Source organism: Stegodyphus dumicola, chromosome 4, assembly GCF_044657685.1.
Source record: "Stegodyphus dumicola isolate Sdum_Otavi_A_Nest chromosome 4, ASM4465768v1".
Classification (NCBI taxonomy): Eukaryota; Metazoa; Arthropoda; class Arachnida; order Araneae; family Eresidae; genus Stegodyphus; species Stegodyphus dumicola.
The window spans coordinates 71,150,619-71,167,604 of record NC_140771.1 but is presented as its reverse complement, the minus strand read 5'-3'; the positions used below and the strand labels follow the sequence as shown (position 1 = coordinate 71,167,604).

Below are 16,986 nucleotides of genomic sequence, written 5' to 3'. Positions count from 1 at the left end.
TGGGCGAAACGCGTGATGGAGTTAGCTTAGTTCGAAATTCATTAAAAAAATATTTCCCCTGACGTGCCATAATGAACTTCGAATTGGGCCAATCAACCATTTACCGCTTCTTAATTTTATTTTTAACTCGATTATTTAGTTAGTACTTTTACTATGATTTAATATATTTTATTAGTTTAGCATATAGTTTACTATTGTTGTTGATTTTTACTTGTAAATAATCAAATGTTGTATTTTTCTCTTTTAACACAATTCATTGCAACTAAATTTGCTTAAAGTTTTCACGGAACCACAGTATTTTAGCAACTTTTTAGCGTGCGTACTAAAATTTATATTCTAATTTCCTTAATTTTGCAGCACAATGCGCAAAATAATATATATATATATATATATATATATATATATATATATAAGTGTATCGTAATGCCGATTGCAATAAAATAGGGAGGTGCAACACTAGATGTCCCATATACCAAATTTTGAACGTTCTGCGGCTAATCCTTTTTGAGTTATTCGTGATACATATATAACGTACGTACAGACGTCACGAAAAAAATGCCTTTTAAATACATTTTACAATCTATGCTGGAAAAGAATAGTTCTTTATTCTGTTCGTACTTACAGATGTCAAACAAAAGATAGCCGAAATAGATTCGAGAGCGGTTAAAATGGATTTTTGCTTTGTAATCTGACAACCGAAAATTTTCTCGATTACAATACTTTTTTTTTCTTCGTACAAGGAATTAAAAAAGGAATTTTTCAGTTGCCAGAGCGATGGCAAAATGTCATAGAATAAAATGGTGCTGATGGAATTCAATAAATGTTACATATGTTTTTGTACTATTTCGTTTATATTTATCATAAGTGAACTGCAGAACTTTTTGGGATTGCATGATATAAAAACCAAACTCATTTTTCGAATATAAGTTACATACAATGAACGTATTGTGCTGTATAGAGTCTTGTCAGTCTTGCGCTAGTGTAACAGTAGTAGTTAAAGTACCTATTTATTTTTATTTGCAAAATAATAATTTTTGTTTTTTCCCTTACAATCTTGGCATGGAAGATCTTAAGTTCTTACGCAGCCGATTTTTGGGGTTTATCCAAAAGGGATGGACTAGCAAATGATATAACTTGTTTCTAGGATAGCACCATGATTATTATTCATAACTTATCCACTTCAACCAGAATACATCGTTAATGAATTAGATTAAACTGATTATCACATTAGAATTTTAAAATCTTTAAACAAGTCTTCTGCAATTTTTGATTTAAACTTGGTTAAAACGCAAAAAGTTTTCACTCTATTAGGACCAAATTGATGCTGTTGTTTTGTTGTTAGAATATTCTGCTGACGTTTTCAAATAAAGCCTCGTTGAGCATTAAGGTCGTTTAGATTACAGCACTTATAGTCAAGAAAAAAAAATAGAACATATTAAATTTGTGCGTGAATAAATTAAAAAAAATTTCAGGATCTTAAGTTTGCCTATGCACTACTTAAAATTAGCTGCTTACCAGAAAGCACGGAAGATAAATCAGAGATCTTATATTTCGTACACATGCATCGCATATCAAGTCATGTGGGTGATAAATGCTTGGTAACATAACATAAAAATCCAAGAAGTTTGTAAAGATAAGGATATCCCTAACATCAAGAATTTATCTGCGAACTCTTTCGTCGATTTATGGATTATTAGTCACTAGTGCAGAGAAGTGAAATCTTTCAGTGGTAATATGGTTTGCCTAAATGGGCGTAGATGATAAATGCATGGTAGCCTATCGTTACGAAACCGAAACGAACATTTTGGAATATGTCTGCTAGAGGCGTTTCGGATTTTTTCTATTATTGGACGACATGGCACTAAAATTTTTCTAAACATAAGAAAAATAATTTTTAAGTTATTATTTTTATAAGAAAGAATGAAAATAAAATGGCAGATTTAAAAAATATTTTTATTGACAATATTTACTTCGAAAGAAAGAACATTACTATGATAGATGAGAAAACGTATTTTATTAGACTGACAGTGGCTAATAAGCAACGTCAGATAAGTTTTATTCGGAAAGATATTTATCCTTATTCTGTCGTCTCCACATGACCTAGCGTAAATATACTACACAAATAACGTTTAGTACTTTGGAGCATGTTAAAAAAATCTTGTTAAAAATCGTTTTGGTGTATATTATCATGTAATGGAAAAGAACCAACATTTTTAACTTTAGAAGTTCTGCTCAGAAAGTTTTTTAATTGCTAAGAAATAGCATTTTAGATAATTAAAATAATTAATTAAGTGAGAATGGCATCATTAAGCAGAACAAAAAGCGCGAGATTATTTTCAGCAGAATTATGAACTGAAAATGTTTTTAATTGCTGGGAACTAGCATTTTTAGTAATTAAATAGTGAGAGTGACTATACTAAGCGCTAATTCACTTTTAGCAGAATTCTGTTTGGCAGGAATACATTATTTTCGGTTTCAAACACCATGGAAAAAGCTAATTTATTTTAAATTGTATTTAATTTCTCGTGCACTTGAGTAAAATATAAATAAATTACCGTCTGTATTTTGCTTTTATTCTACTTATTTATTCATGTATCTGCTGTTTCTAACACGCCATCCACCACTGAATCTGCGAACTCTAGCACGGGAGTTTTGCCGGATATTCCGGCATTTGTGTCAGGTTCCAAGCATGTTGTTTACATATGGCTGAATACTTGGCTGCCTGCCAGTTGCAGTAGCGACGCTGACTAAGTTCAGCTGGAAACACAACGCCGTCAAATGATTTTTTTAGAGGAAAATTAAAGACGAAAAATGAAATTATGTTGTTTCGTCACGCGCTGAATGTTTGTTTTTCATTTCTGGCCGCATTCCTTTCTTGTAACACGTTTAACGATTGGTTACATGGAGGAATTTCGATGCGTTCTATCACTTCAATCTTCCACATCGTCGCTGGGATAATTAATTAATTTTGCGTAGTGCTTGGAGAACTATCACGTGCGCAATTCTTCTCTGATCGTGATCATACACAGAGCGCTTAGGTGATATCTATCACGCAACGAACAGGAAGTTAGCTTGGTGTCTAATTATGAACTCACACTGAGCAGAAAGTGTAATGTATAAGATTTGAAACAAGAAATAAATATATCTAGAACACATTCTCCCACACTTAAGAGAGTAAATCTGAAGTGAGGAACAAACTTGTTTTCATTTATATAATCACTAAATTGATAATTTTGATAAAAATATGACTAGTTTTCGATTACTGTAGTTCTGATTTAATATTACTGTAGTTTAATCAGTAAGTAAATAAAATAAATTTTTTTGTTATTCTTTTATATATATATTTTTTAAAGGATTCTTGTTAACAAAATGTCGTTGAACTTCACTGCTTGCTTTTCAACAAAATATCTATTTTGACCGCTATCGAATGCAATTTAACGATGTTTTTGCGTGAAAAATGTACGTAAGGACAGAATAAAAGACTCTTTTCCCCCCAAAAAATTACAAAACTGATTTAAAATGAATTCTGAAGAGAATTTTTTGTGGCGTCTGTGCGTAGGTACGTACATATCTCGCACAACTCGAAAACTAGTAGCCTCAGAACGTTGGAATTTTGTACGTAGGACTGCTATAACATGTAGATGTGCACCTCGTATTTTGGTTGCAATCGGCCACCCCAAAAGTATATACCTATTCACTGTGTTACTCGGCTCAGTGAGCTCAGTTTCTTTATTCTTATACGTTTGTAAATTGTGCATTGTTTGCTTTAAAAATGATCGAATTATTTTATTCTTATCTTGCGGTTAAGGTTTTTATGCCTTTGGTAAATCTGAATGTAATATTTATAGAAGTATCAACAATTTAAAAGTTGTTTACGTGCGGCTAAGCCAAAGTATTTTCACCATGGCGGTCATGTTTATTTACATTTGAAACTTAGCAGAATAGTGGATTTATTGTCATCTACAAAAACTAAACTTTCGCAACAACAAAGATAACGCCTTCATTTATTATTGCGAATTAAATCATGCTTAATCCATTCTGGAATTTATTCGAGAAGATAAGTGTTTAAGATTTACTTCGTAGTTTTAAATATAGATATTTTGAACTTTTATGTATTTTTGCCTTGTTGCGAAATGAGAACTGAATTAATTGAATGAGAAATACTGAATCGTTTGTGAAAAACTGTTTCTTTTTTTTTGTTGTTTTGTTTTTGTTTGTTTGTTTAATTACTTTTATTTAATTTGATTAGATAATTATTCAGATGATATAAAGTTTGTGCACCATGAGAGTTATAAAATGAATGAAATGTAACGCTGTTAAGTGAACCTAGTGCATTTATTCTGTTGTGGTTTAGGCGCTATCGACAAAGTAGATTTAATTCAATCTAATAAAGTTTAAATGAAATGCAAGAAAAAATGCGTATAATTTAATATTCCGTACATGGAAGTTATGCAGTGTACACATCAGATTCTTTTCAAATACAATAATTGAACATTGTTAACTGGTAACTAAATTAAGCAGCACAGTATTAACAGTGTAAAACAGTTATACATGTAGCGAAACCTTGCACGGCTACAATATTTCTATGGCAGACACCATATGTCTAAGTACTGATTCTGAGAGCACAAACAAATATCTGAGCTGAACAATACCAATAAGCTTAGTCTCTAAGCGAACCACTTTTACAGATGACTCAAATCGTTTGGAACGTGGAAATTTTGGGACAGTAATTTTTGGTAAATTTGGTAATGTACAATAATTCACTGTACTTTTTGATCTTGTTCTATTTTGTTAGTTTTTGCAATGTCACTAAATTTATTTTATACCAGGCTTCGAAAAAGTCTGCTTATTTTAAAAGAACGCAAATTTAATTTAAATGCTATTGCAAATTAAACAGCAAGAAGAGTACTCCTGTCAATCAGCTGACCCTCAGAGAGTATAGAATGCTGAAAAAATTAACAATGAATCAGTAAAGTGTAGAATTTTATGTAAATTAGCCAACTATTATGCCTTAAAATATTACTTTCCGAAATATTCACCAGTATACAAATTAGTTGTAGTGTATTTAAACCAGAAGTTTGAATCTTTTCGAGTTACATCTTCTAGCAAACTTGGTTGCAGTTTGCGTTCTGTCGGTATATCTGCCGAAGTTTACTCCGGCTTTAGCCATTTTACAAGCCGACACCAAACGCTCGCATTTAGTTACTTGAGCCAGTTTAAGTATATCATTCTGTATAGTTTCTGACTACGTTACTTAAATTTGAATTTCAGTTTATTTTAAATACCTGCAAGAGGTATAGTTTCCTTTTGTAGCACAAGAGGTGCCCTCTGCTAAATTTCAAGAACTACGAAACGGTTATTTTAACCTTCGTAGTAATTTGTCATTATACTTGAGACTAGAGTGGTAACTCATTTTTCAGTTTAGTAGGATCAGAAAAAAATTTATTTAAGCTTCTATACTACTAGAACAGAAAACTACTATCAGAAAAAAAGGGCAATTTTTTATCTCGCTCAGAACATTAAAATGTATTCTAAAATTAATCTAGATTTTTTTTTTCTTTTTTTCTTTTGAAAGGCAGGTGTGCAAGCTACACAGTGTATCTATTATAATGCAAATAAGGGAACTGTATTTCTTCATATGTCCCTTTTCATACCTGATGTCAGTACGCACAGACAGAATAAAGGATTCTTTTTTTATCAAAAAGATTCCAAATTGGATTTAAAATGGATTCATAGAGATTTTTACGGAAAGACTCGCATAACTCAAAAACAATAGCTGTAGAACATTGAAACTTAGCATACTGCATTATATATATATATATATATTTAAACAAATTAAATTTAAATTTTAACAAACACGTATAAAAGTAAAAAAGCAAATTTAAAGCCAAAATAAAATTTAAAAAAAAAAAAAAAAAAAAAAAAAAAAAAAGCAAATTTAAAGCCGAAAAAATTATAAGCCAAAAAAATTTTTTAAAAAATTAAAAAATTGTGTAAACATATAAAAGATTTAATTCTCGAACTAATCTACAATATCATTTAAATTCAGAAGCATAAGCAAATCAAGTGCAAACCCAATCCATGAAAACAAATTCACTAATTTAGCAAATTAAAATTAATCCAAACAATTTTTTTAAAAATGCATAAGTGAATGACTGTTGAGCAGGCAGGAGACAGACGTATCAAGGGGAAGTTGCCTCCAAACCTCACTCTCCAATCCTTGCAGCAATGGCGCAAAGAATTATTTAATTAAATTTGTATTTAAATTTAATTAATTAATTTTAATTTATTTAATTAAATTCAATTTTTTCTTAAAATTTAACGCCATGCCTGCTACAGGTAAACCCAAAAAACAATTTCTATGAAAAACATTTAACTGTATTTACATGATTACATGCGGTACTTGACATATTAAATATATAGGACAGACTAAAAACAATCTTAACTTTCGAATCAATAACCATAGAGCTCAAATAAAAAAATTCAACGCACAAAAAAATAGCATTAAAATAAGTACAACATCACAACTTAATACAGCAGAATTAGAACACTTTAAACACCATGACTTCAACTCTATATATATACATTCTTCGCCCTTAAACCATAAATTTCAGTTCAATAGCAATGACGCAAAATAATTTTAAAATGAGCCTATCTTTAGAATTTCCGATACACAGTTCCGCGCGCTGGAGATAAAAAGTCCCCCCCCCAGTAGATTGTTGCCATTGTTCGCTTTCAAATCGTTGAGTTTGTTACTCAAAAATTCGTTAAAGGTTTACAAAATATGAAATCGATAATAAAACAAATTCCAAATTTCAAATTTGGGCTTCCACATGCTCATATTCGCAATAGGATTACGCCATGCAGAATTCGATGGCTCTATGTACCGTTGTTTTATCACAATGCGAGAAATGCACATACGTTTATGCAGATTTTTCATTATTTAATTTCTTCAAATATAATGCAGGACTGTAACATTTGGTGGCAAAAGTTTGAAAAGTGAAACGGACATTTTTAGTGATTCAACGCAAAATCGCAAAACGAAAACAATAATCCTTCAGGAACAAAGCTTCTTTGGACTAATAAATTGTTTCATAAGAAACTTATAGTAAAGTTAAATAAATAATTAAAGAATTCTCTTGCGCTATTGTTGCAAGGAAGGAAATTTGAATTTAACAAATAGTCTCTATTATATAAAGCTAATTTAAATTTTAAACTATGAAAATTTAATTGTATACAAATAAAAGATTAATTATAGCTGCGAATTAATTCGCAATATCATTTAAATTCAGAAAGCATATCTAAATTAAGTGCAAGTATCTAAAAACATTATAAATATTTTATGGCTGGATATTTAATTTCAAAATTTGCAGTTTTTGATATCATTTTCAACTTGCCTTGAAGTATTAGTTAATTAAATTAGAATAATTCGGAAAAGTAAGTTTAAATGAAGTGCAGCAAAAAATTTGTGTAATTTAATTATCCGTACAAGGATAATATGGTAGTACGAGGATTATATGGAGCTATCATCAGATTTTTTTTATTATTAATGATTCCATCCCGGGTAAAACAAAATTCAGGTTGTAGTTAACTTGATATTTGTTTGTTAGGTGGTTATAGCAAGGCACACAAGGGATATTTGATTACTATATTTTGTTTTAGTGGAGAACATTTTAATGAAAACTGCTTCTTATTCACGCTACACATGAGGAAAATCCTGAAAACGCCCGTGCAAATATATCACTTACCGAGATCCGAAGCTGGACGGAATACCATTATTAAGCCGTCTGATGGACTAGTTAGATCCACGAAATGATTAATTACCATTTCAGAAATCTTCCATCCCAGGCCTAGTACACAGTATCCAAAAATTCTATCGGACCCAACAATGACCGAGCGATAAAATCGCTGAACGCTGCTAGTTTCGTCCTGGGTTCGACTCCAGGCGAACGGGCTGGCTGCATGGGAGTTTTCATAGTTTTCCCCAAGTGTAACGTGTATACCAGCAAGTTTCAGTTTCTATTAGAAAGTCTTCCACGAAGGCTTCCCTCCTCTTAGGTAGATAACCCTAGTGTTATTTACCGTAATAAACTAAACGAAACCAAACAAAATTCTATACCTTACTTTGAGAAACTAATTTATCTTAAACTGAGAAAGTGTGTAACATAGGACATATATCTATGAACGTGAAGCTTAGCACCTTTTCGAACATCCTTCATTTTAAAAGCAAATAATAATATGCAAAAATGTCAATGAATTTTTTGCTGTTAAAGAACGTCTTCCGGAAATTCTAAACATTAAAAAACATACTTCATTTCACAAGAAAAATATTCCGTACTTAGACAAAAAAAAAAAAAAAAAAAAAAAAAGAATCTTGGGTGTTACCTTCTTTTTGTAACAAAATATAAACTCTTGTCGCGAAGAAATTTACAGATGTAGCAATAAAATAAATATTACATTAAATTTTAATTAGAGTTCATAAAGAATGTAGTCGTGGAGGAACATTTGAAATATTTTTTAGCGGTACGAAACTCCTACTCAGAGGTACTGTATCAACAGCTGCCCATAAAGTATCAAATGCAGGTGTATTAATAACAATCGAATAACCGTTAATTATATTGTAAAGATTTCCCCAGTATGATAGTCTGCTTATTTTAGTGAATAAATTTATCTGCTTTCTGGTACATTTCCTCCTTTTCGAGAAAGACCTTCATATCATCCCTTTAGCCTTTTTGAATTAAATGAGTAAGGAATCAGTTTATCAATACATACATTTTTAGAACGAGTTCAATAAATAAATGAAAAAGGCAAATGTTTTGGAGTTAAAATTTCTGGCAAGAGCTTATCATTTAAAATGATAAATATCGTTTGCTACTTTTAAATTTATTCTTCTTTCAAAGTGTCGCATGTTTAGCTGATGATTGAATATGTTTACTTGCGCTTTTAGAAGAAAAATATTCCTATACCATAACCTCAAAAACGTTGCGAAATACATTATATTAAAATTTCTAAATCAAAGGCTAAAACCGTCAATCATTACTTCTACATGGAAAAGAAGTCTTTAAACGAACACCTGGGAAAAAATACATACTGTTTTTCTAAAGTTTAACCATTGGCAGCAAGAGAAAATCTGCCGATGCAAAATCAGTTGCAAAGTAAACCTATAGCAACAATAAATAAAGCAAACGTTTCTGCTCAGAAAGCTAAAAATTATAATGATTGCTCTTCTGATCCTTATTGTTTGTGACCACATTGGTTCTAAACGTTTCATAAAATCTCGGGATTGAAGGAGAATCGCTCTGTTATTGCTGATTTCTGTGATTCTCACATTATATTTATAAAGTCTTTGATAAATAAATAATTTCACATTTTGATTTCACATATGGATTTAAATGGGAAGAATAAATACCGAATTGGTGTTTTATTTACAAAACAGATTTAAGGAGTTTTATCCAAAATAAAATGCTACATTATCCTCTGTAATATTTTGTGAGGTTATAAGAGTCATTTAAAAACATTCGAAACTTAACTATTTTACCCATGAATAAAGCTTTCTAATTAACTCGGGAATTCTATTTTTACTGTTATCTATCATTTAAAATCTACTACTTCGTTTATAGCTCCAGAATTTAAAGAAAGAAAAATTCTTGATATCCATCACTAAAAATAAAACACGTGCAGAAGATACAATTATTTCTTGCTCACTTAATCAATTAAGTTTTCAAAATTATGATATAAAAATCCTTTCATTTTATAAAGCATTAATAACACAAACTCTTACCTGTTATCATTCAGTCTAATCATAGACTTCGACTTGAACATTGGCATGATTCCTTTAGCACTCTGGAATGAAATAACAACATCAGTATTTTAAAATATTACCATAAGATAAACTTTAAAATAATGTCAGTTTGCTTTCTGGGAGGTATAAATGTCGCTTATCAGTCTTAGTACACCATTCTGACGCACATAGCAGATTCCTCTCCAGGACTGAATTCAATTACATACAGCTGTTTAAACACTGGAAATCTCTTGTGAATCGTATCGGCGCGCCACCAATCGTAGTAAGTAAGATTCTTACACGCGCATACGAGTAAAAGCTATAAATATAGTGGTTAAAATATTTCAGACAAATTTTATCAATGGCTTTGCTATCAATCAATTATTAGAACATGTATTTAAGAAAAAACTCGATGTTCCAAAAAGAACTTATAAACTGGTTGAACTGTAACCAAATATTTCTCAAACAAACGACAAAAATCAAACAAAAATAAAATCTTACTGTAATACGTTCTCAAGTAGAGAAGGCTGGTTTTCTTTTACTTCTAGATCAGAGATTTTATTTATGGTAACTTAAGGCTAGAAATTCCTAAGTTTTTTTTTTTTTTTTTCGCCGACCGCTTTTAAAAGAACAGGTTTCACTATCGACTCCCTTACTTTTTTCTGTATGAAAACAAGTATATAATACACATACATTAACATCTGTATAATATACAGCATACAACATAATACACAGCATCCAGTCTAATATATAGTTATATAATGCACAGCATCCAGTCTAATATATAGTTATATAATGCACAGCATACAACATAATCATAATTCATAAATATAGTAATTAAACTAAATATGAATTGAAGGTTTGCAAAATGGTGTTTATTTGATTTATATTTTAGTAGTTTTTGTATTAATAATAATAATTATTATTATCATTTTTGTATTATAATAATAATTTTTATTAATAATATTTAATAATATTTTTATTATTAATAATAATACAAAAAATAATGTATCAAATATAAACAAGCTTTCAGAGAAAAAGTCGCATACTCTAATTGCACAAAAAAATCGATTTTAATCAGTGATGGCTGCGCTTGATATATTTATACAACCTTTTTAGTATTCAGATAAAAGTGCTAAATTAAATCACCTCGTTAAACAACATTCAACCTGTTTCTTCCTTTCCGTTGTGAATTATTGACTTGACTAAAGCTTACTTCTACTAGAGAAAGAAAGGAAAAAATTCATAATTGGTAACAATTTTTATTTGGGGATATTTCTGTCGGATAAGCTTTAAATTCTTATACTTTACATACCCGTGTTTTTGAATAAAAATTGCGCTTGAACATTCAAAAGTGCGCTTAAAATAAAAATTGTGTTTGAACAATTGCTCCTTAGATGCAATCAACTCTTCTTACATAATGATAATTTTGAAATCAGATATATGGCAGTTCATCGGTTTTATAAACTATTCTGGAACATTCAAATCTGCTATATTTTTTAAGCGAAAATTAAAATCTTTTCTTAAATTTTGTAAGTGGCTTGCATTTAACAGTATACCTTGCGAGGAAATACAATTCGTTTCAATGATGGGCAATCATTAGTACCATAATCAGGGAGATCTTGAATATGCCGATTAGTTGCCAGCACATATTTTGCTGTGAACCCTTCCATCGATCTTTTAATCACTATTAAACTTCGTAAAATTTCATCAACCAGTCTAGGAACCTTTGTTCTGGATAGTCTTATGTCTGTTGATGTGGATTACATATAAATATTTTTATATAAAAGCTGAAATAACAAATATTATCAAGTTGAGAAATGTGTACCGTGCTCATCATAGAATCGTTAACATAACTTGTTAACACTTCTGAGCAGTTTAAAATTAGGCAAAAAGGCAGTCTTAAAGCTTGCATATACATATACAGTATCAAACGCGTTTTTGTGCTGGGGATAGGGACAGCATAAAAGTAAGCGCATAAAAACATCCTGAAACTTCATAAGTAGCTATAAAATGCATTGTTTGTGACACATTTAAAAAAAGTTATGTAGTTAAGAAGAACCGCTCAAGAAAGGTCCAAGAACGAAAATAATCAAAATCTCACGATACGATGTAGGCAGAAAATGATTTTGCAAACACGACAAAAGTTAATTTACACAGGGAGTATTTTTAAATGTTTCCTTTTCTTATGCACCAAATATTATATATACGAAAATTCCAAAATGTGCACATAAAAATTATTCTTCGTAGTCAAGAACTCGGATTCTCTTGTAGAGAACAAGTTCAAAATCGCTTTTTTCCGTTGAAGACCGTACTTCTCACTCGTTCAAAGTTAACATTTTTGGTTATACAATGTAATAGATTGACTAAGTGGGTTTTAAGACGACGTCGATTAAGTTTATTGACTCACCAAGCGACGAAGTCGCACTTCCTGGTTCCCGGGTGATCACCCTATCCTGTATGTAACATATCTAGGTTGTACAGAGCATTTGATGAGCATGGCATAAAGTACAGTAAAAAGTTCATGAAGAAGTAGAAGGTAGCAATTTAGGCATAATGAAGTAGCGAACAAAGTTCAGTGATCAGGAGAAGCTCTCACGATGAGATTGAAGATGAGAATTAACTGCAAATAGTTGCTGTGTAATTAAGTTTGTTGATGACGCTTGTCTGTATGTGTGACGCTAACCAGACATACATGATCGAAGCTCATTCTGGAATTGGCATCGACTGTAAGGAAATGGCTTTCCAATTCGCTTCAATGTTGAAGCTCTGCGTCTCTGCATAGATGTTATTTTCAGTCATTAGAATCGAATTTTTCTTGGTCATCCGTAGTATCTGATATGTAATTTATAATGACACTGTCACTTACGCGTTCAGCCTGAATCATTTCGTCAATATCAATTTTACTGAAAGTATTAAAACCTTGACCAACAATGTCAGGTGCCAGTGAATAATATTTCATGATAATATTGAGGTGTTTTCAGTTGCATTCCTATTAATGACACATTCTGGCCAAACTGCTTTCCAACATGATTAAAGTGTGTTGTTTTATTTCAGTAATTGCCGCAGCAGTGTGATTTATGCAAACCAAAATCGAAAACGTTTTCCAAGCTTCAATTAAGGTTATAGCATTGTTTTCGAGTTTTTTTCAAAATTCAGCTTCCTTACAAATCCGTAAAAAATTTGGTGATGAAATGTGGATATATTTTTATGATGCTATGATATAATTACAGGTGAGCCATCTGCTAGTTTTTTTTAAACTGCATATTATGACGTTGTCAATAACCGATGTTTCCTTTTTAAATTACTTTTTATTACTTTTTATTCAGATTACTAGCGGGCAAGCCCGCCAGCTGAGCGGGCTGAAGCCCGCTTTTCATTGTTCAATGTTCATGAGTTCCCATTATAATTTCGCCTGTATTCGAAAGTCGCCGGGATTCGAAAGTTGGACCGAACTACCTGTGTTCAGCGGATTTGCGCGGGCTGCGCCCGCTTTATTCACATATGCATGGAGAAGATACTGCGTACTCGATACACATGCGTAAAATCCAGAAAACACCCATGCAGTCTGCCTATTCGATGGTTTTCGAAATTTGGATCGAACTACCAGTGTTGTGCTCCCGCCTTATTCACGTATGCATCCACAGGATACTTCATAAACGTTGGAAATGCAGAAAATCTCGAAAGCGTGCAGTCAGCCCACTTGCCGGGATTCGAAAGTTTGACCGAACTACCAGTTTTCAGCATTTTGCGCGGACTGCGCCCGCTATATTCACGTATTCATCCAGAAGATACTCCATACAGGATACACTTGCGTAAAATCACGAAAACACCCATTCTGCCAGTCCGTTCGCCGGGATTCGAAAGTTGGTCCGAAGTACCACTGTTCAGTGGTTTTGCGCGGGCTGCGCCCGCTTTGTTAACGTGTGCGTCCCCAATATCCTGCATACACGATACACAAGCGGAAAAGCACGAAAACACCCATGCAGGCAGTCCATGCACCGGGATTCGAAAGTTGGACCGAACTACCAGTGTTCAGCGACTCAGCCGCTAATGGGCCCTTGTACGAAATATAATCACGAATATTTTCGGGTTTAATATTCCAAGAGTAGATTCGTTATGAAAATTCATTTTTTTATACTTCAACTGAATCCGCACAAAATTACAAAAAAAATTGTTTCACAAGAATATAGTTAAATCAAATTTAAATAATTCTCTTGCGCCATTGCTGCAAGGAATGAAATTTGAGTTTAAGATATATTCTCTATTGGTATAAAGCTAATATTCAATTAAATTTTAATTGTAAAAAAATAATTATTATTATTATTGCTGCGAAATAATTTACAATATCATTTAAAATCAAAAAGGCTATGTAAGTTAAGTGGACGCATCTAAAACCATGAAAAAAATATATTATGTGAAAAAAATTAATTTATTATTCAAAACAAAAATAATAACATATTTAAAAAAAACAGCGTTTTCAGGTTTATTTAATTAATATCTCAGCTAATTAAAGTTGTACAACTTCAAGAACGTCATCATTTAAATTTAACGTAATATAACAACTTTTACTCAATAAAAGAATTAACGTGCCAATAACATATCGTTGCAATTATCCTAAACTGAAATTTAAAAAAAATTGCAAAAAGCAGCTGTTTATTAAAAATGCCTACACTAACGAAATATATTCAAAATACAGTGAGGTAACATGCAATCGCGTGCTTGATTCACATCCAGAAGATACTGCACACACGTTACACATGCGGAAAATCACGAAAACACCCACGCAGCCAGCCCGCTCGGCGGAATTCGAAAGTTAGAGCAAGATTATACATTTTGATGGACGTTTTTTATATACCACATAAAAAATATCTGATGCGGACAACAAATGACTGGAAGTCATATAAAATATATCTATTTTTGCTGCATTTCATTTAAACGAATTTTTTCGAATTTTATTAGAGATATGTTCTCAGCCAATTATTCAGTTCTTACTTCGAAGTTCTTACCGATTATTCAGTACTTACTTCTCTGAGTTGGCAAAAATACATAAAAGCTCAAAACATCTTCGCTAAAAATCGTAAAATACGGAAAAAACCTAAAACACCATATACAGTTAAAAAAATTTACAATTAAAATTAGCATTTCTACGCAAAAACAAGCAATTTGGCCAGTGTGAAGGAAGACAGATTTTTCGGTGCGAAAAATTGAAAGTTCACTTTTGATACCAATCTGCAAAAAGACCCTGAAATTGGTGCACAAACTGACTTAATTCACCATTCTACTAAACGTTTCAAATGTAAAACAAATGGCGGGCTCGTTAGGCTTAATGCCACTTACAATTTTAAACTGTTGATAATTCTGCAATTATTGCATTCAGATTAACTAAAGGCATGAAAACCTTATCAGGACATAAGGACAACATAATTCAATCACTTTTAAAGCAAGAAACGCATAATGTACCGACATGCAAGAATAAAAATCTGAGCTCACCGAGCCGGGTAACAGAGTGGTATTTTACAATCGGTTTCGGAAAAACAGAGTGTATTCTGTCCGTATGTACAGGTTCCATGCGAAAACATCGTCTATATGGATTCGAGAACGGTCAAAATGGATATTTTCTTTGAAATATGATACCCGAAATGTTTCGTGATTACAATATTTCCTTAGCGCATAAACGCAAACGTAAATGAAAACAGTAATATTAATAGGGTAATACTTTTTTTTATTTCATTAAATAGTTTTTATGCCCACGGAAAATAAGAATTTCCAAGTGTTAAGGCTTAAGATCTTTAATTTATCTTTATAATGCTATTGTGAAAAAGAAAATTATTTGAACTTGAAAAATGTTTTATTTCATCTCATTAATGTAATAAATAAAATACATAATAGGAGTGTTTCTACCTTTCGGAACTCCCGAATTGCATTATTTCAATAAACCACACCAAGGGTTATACTGTGCAACAAAAATATGACACGACTTACATCTACTACTACTTTAACATCTATTATCGACAGCAAATATATTGTAACAAGGTCTAATGAAATTGGTTTTCTTTTTACGTAGGATTTAGGTAAAAACTATGTTCTTTTTATATTTCAAAACATATTTATTAGGAAATCAGAATACCAAAGATGTCTTTCTTTAGTTTTTGCATACCAAAACCTGCGAAATTCACTTCCAAATTCGCTGGCAAGTTTCATGACAGCTCAGAATGCAGAAACAAATATCATGAACTGCAGTCAGTGTTTTCCGAGATCTTGAAATCTGTGTAAAGACTTATAACAAAATGGTAATTATTGTGCAGTTTTTAATTTAAAGGGGCTTTGTCCGTGAAGGACTATTGTTTTCGTTTTGCGATTTTTCGTTGAATCACTATAAATGTCCGTTTCATTTTTCAAACTGTTGCCACCAAATGTTAGAATCCTGCATTATATTTGAAGAAATTAAATAATGAAAAATCTGCATAAATGTATGTAAATTTCTATCATTGTGATAAAACAACGGGACATGGAGTATACATTTTCCTATTTTTTATCTATTAAAAAAAGTTTTTTTTTAAAAATATTTTAAGCTTTACTTTATCACCCATATTACATAGTGTTTCTGAAATTTTGATAGGAAACTACAAGTGTTTTAACGACTTTTACTAGGTTTCAAATTTCCTTTGTTCTTTATTTTCATTATAAAAAATCAGCGAGCTTTTTTTGACTAGTTTTACCTTTCGATTTTTAAATTCTTTATTACTACTTTTTTACTTACATATACATACTACTTTTTAATCTGATTGATTTAAATAAAAATGCATTTCATTCATGAGGAATCTAATTAAAAAATTAAGTATTTTATTGCATAACTGGATTTATTAAAATCTCTTTGTATATTTTTTCTTTTTTATAGTAATTATTTTAGTCGGCTAGCCGCTCAAGCAGCTAATTTAATAAAAATGTCACTCATCATTATAATTCCCTCACGAAATAACTTAATAATAATCACTTATTCAAATTGCAACTTACTATTTTAATGATTACTTACTAGTTTAAGGAGTTTAATAAGTTAATTATGTTTTATGAATTTAATTACTTAAATGAGCTTTAATGATTTAATTTTTATGGGTAAATTTATCAACTGATTATTTTTTGAAAAATCACTCGTTAAAATAGTAAGTTGTATTTATTTGAAACTAATTATCATTATAAAGCAT

General features: G+C 31.1%; 2 protein-coding genes across 3 annotated transcripts in view; one reads left to right on the top strand and one right to left on the bottom strand.

Moving 5' to 3' along the window:
- Positions 1-16,986, top strand: part of LOC118201077 (oxysterol-binding protein-related protein 2-like) — a 325,620-nt gene that overhangs the window by 10,066 nt on the left and 298,568 nt on the right. The gene's annotated exons all lie outside the window — the stretch shown is intronic.
- The window catches only part of fray (oxidative stress responsive kinase frayed), a 384,455-nt gene that overhangs the window by 163,237 nt on the left and 204,232 nt on the right, over positions 1-16,986 (bottom strand). For both annotated transcript variants that reach the window (XM_085815068.1, XM_035365925.2), the window contains exon 2: positions 9,782-9,843. In XM_085815068.1, coding sequence (XP_085671194.1) covers positions 9,782-9,843 — 62 coding nt within the window. The remainder of the gene's footprint in view (positions 1-9,781; positions 9,844-16,986) is intronic.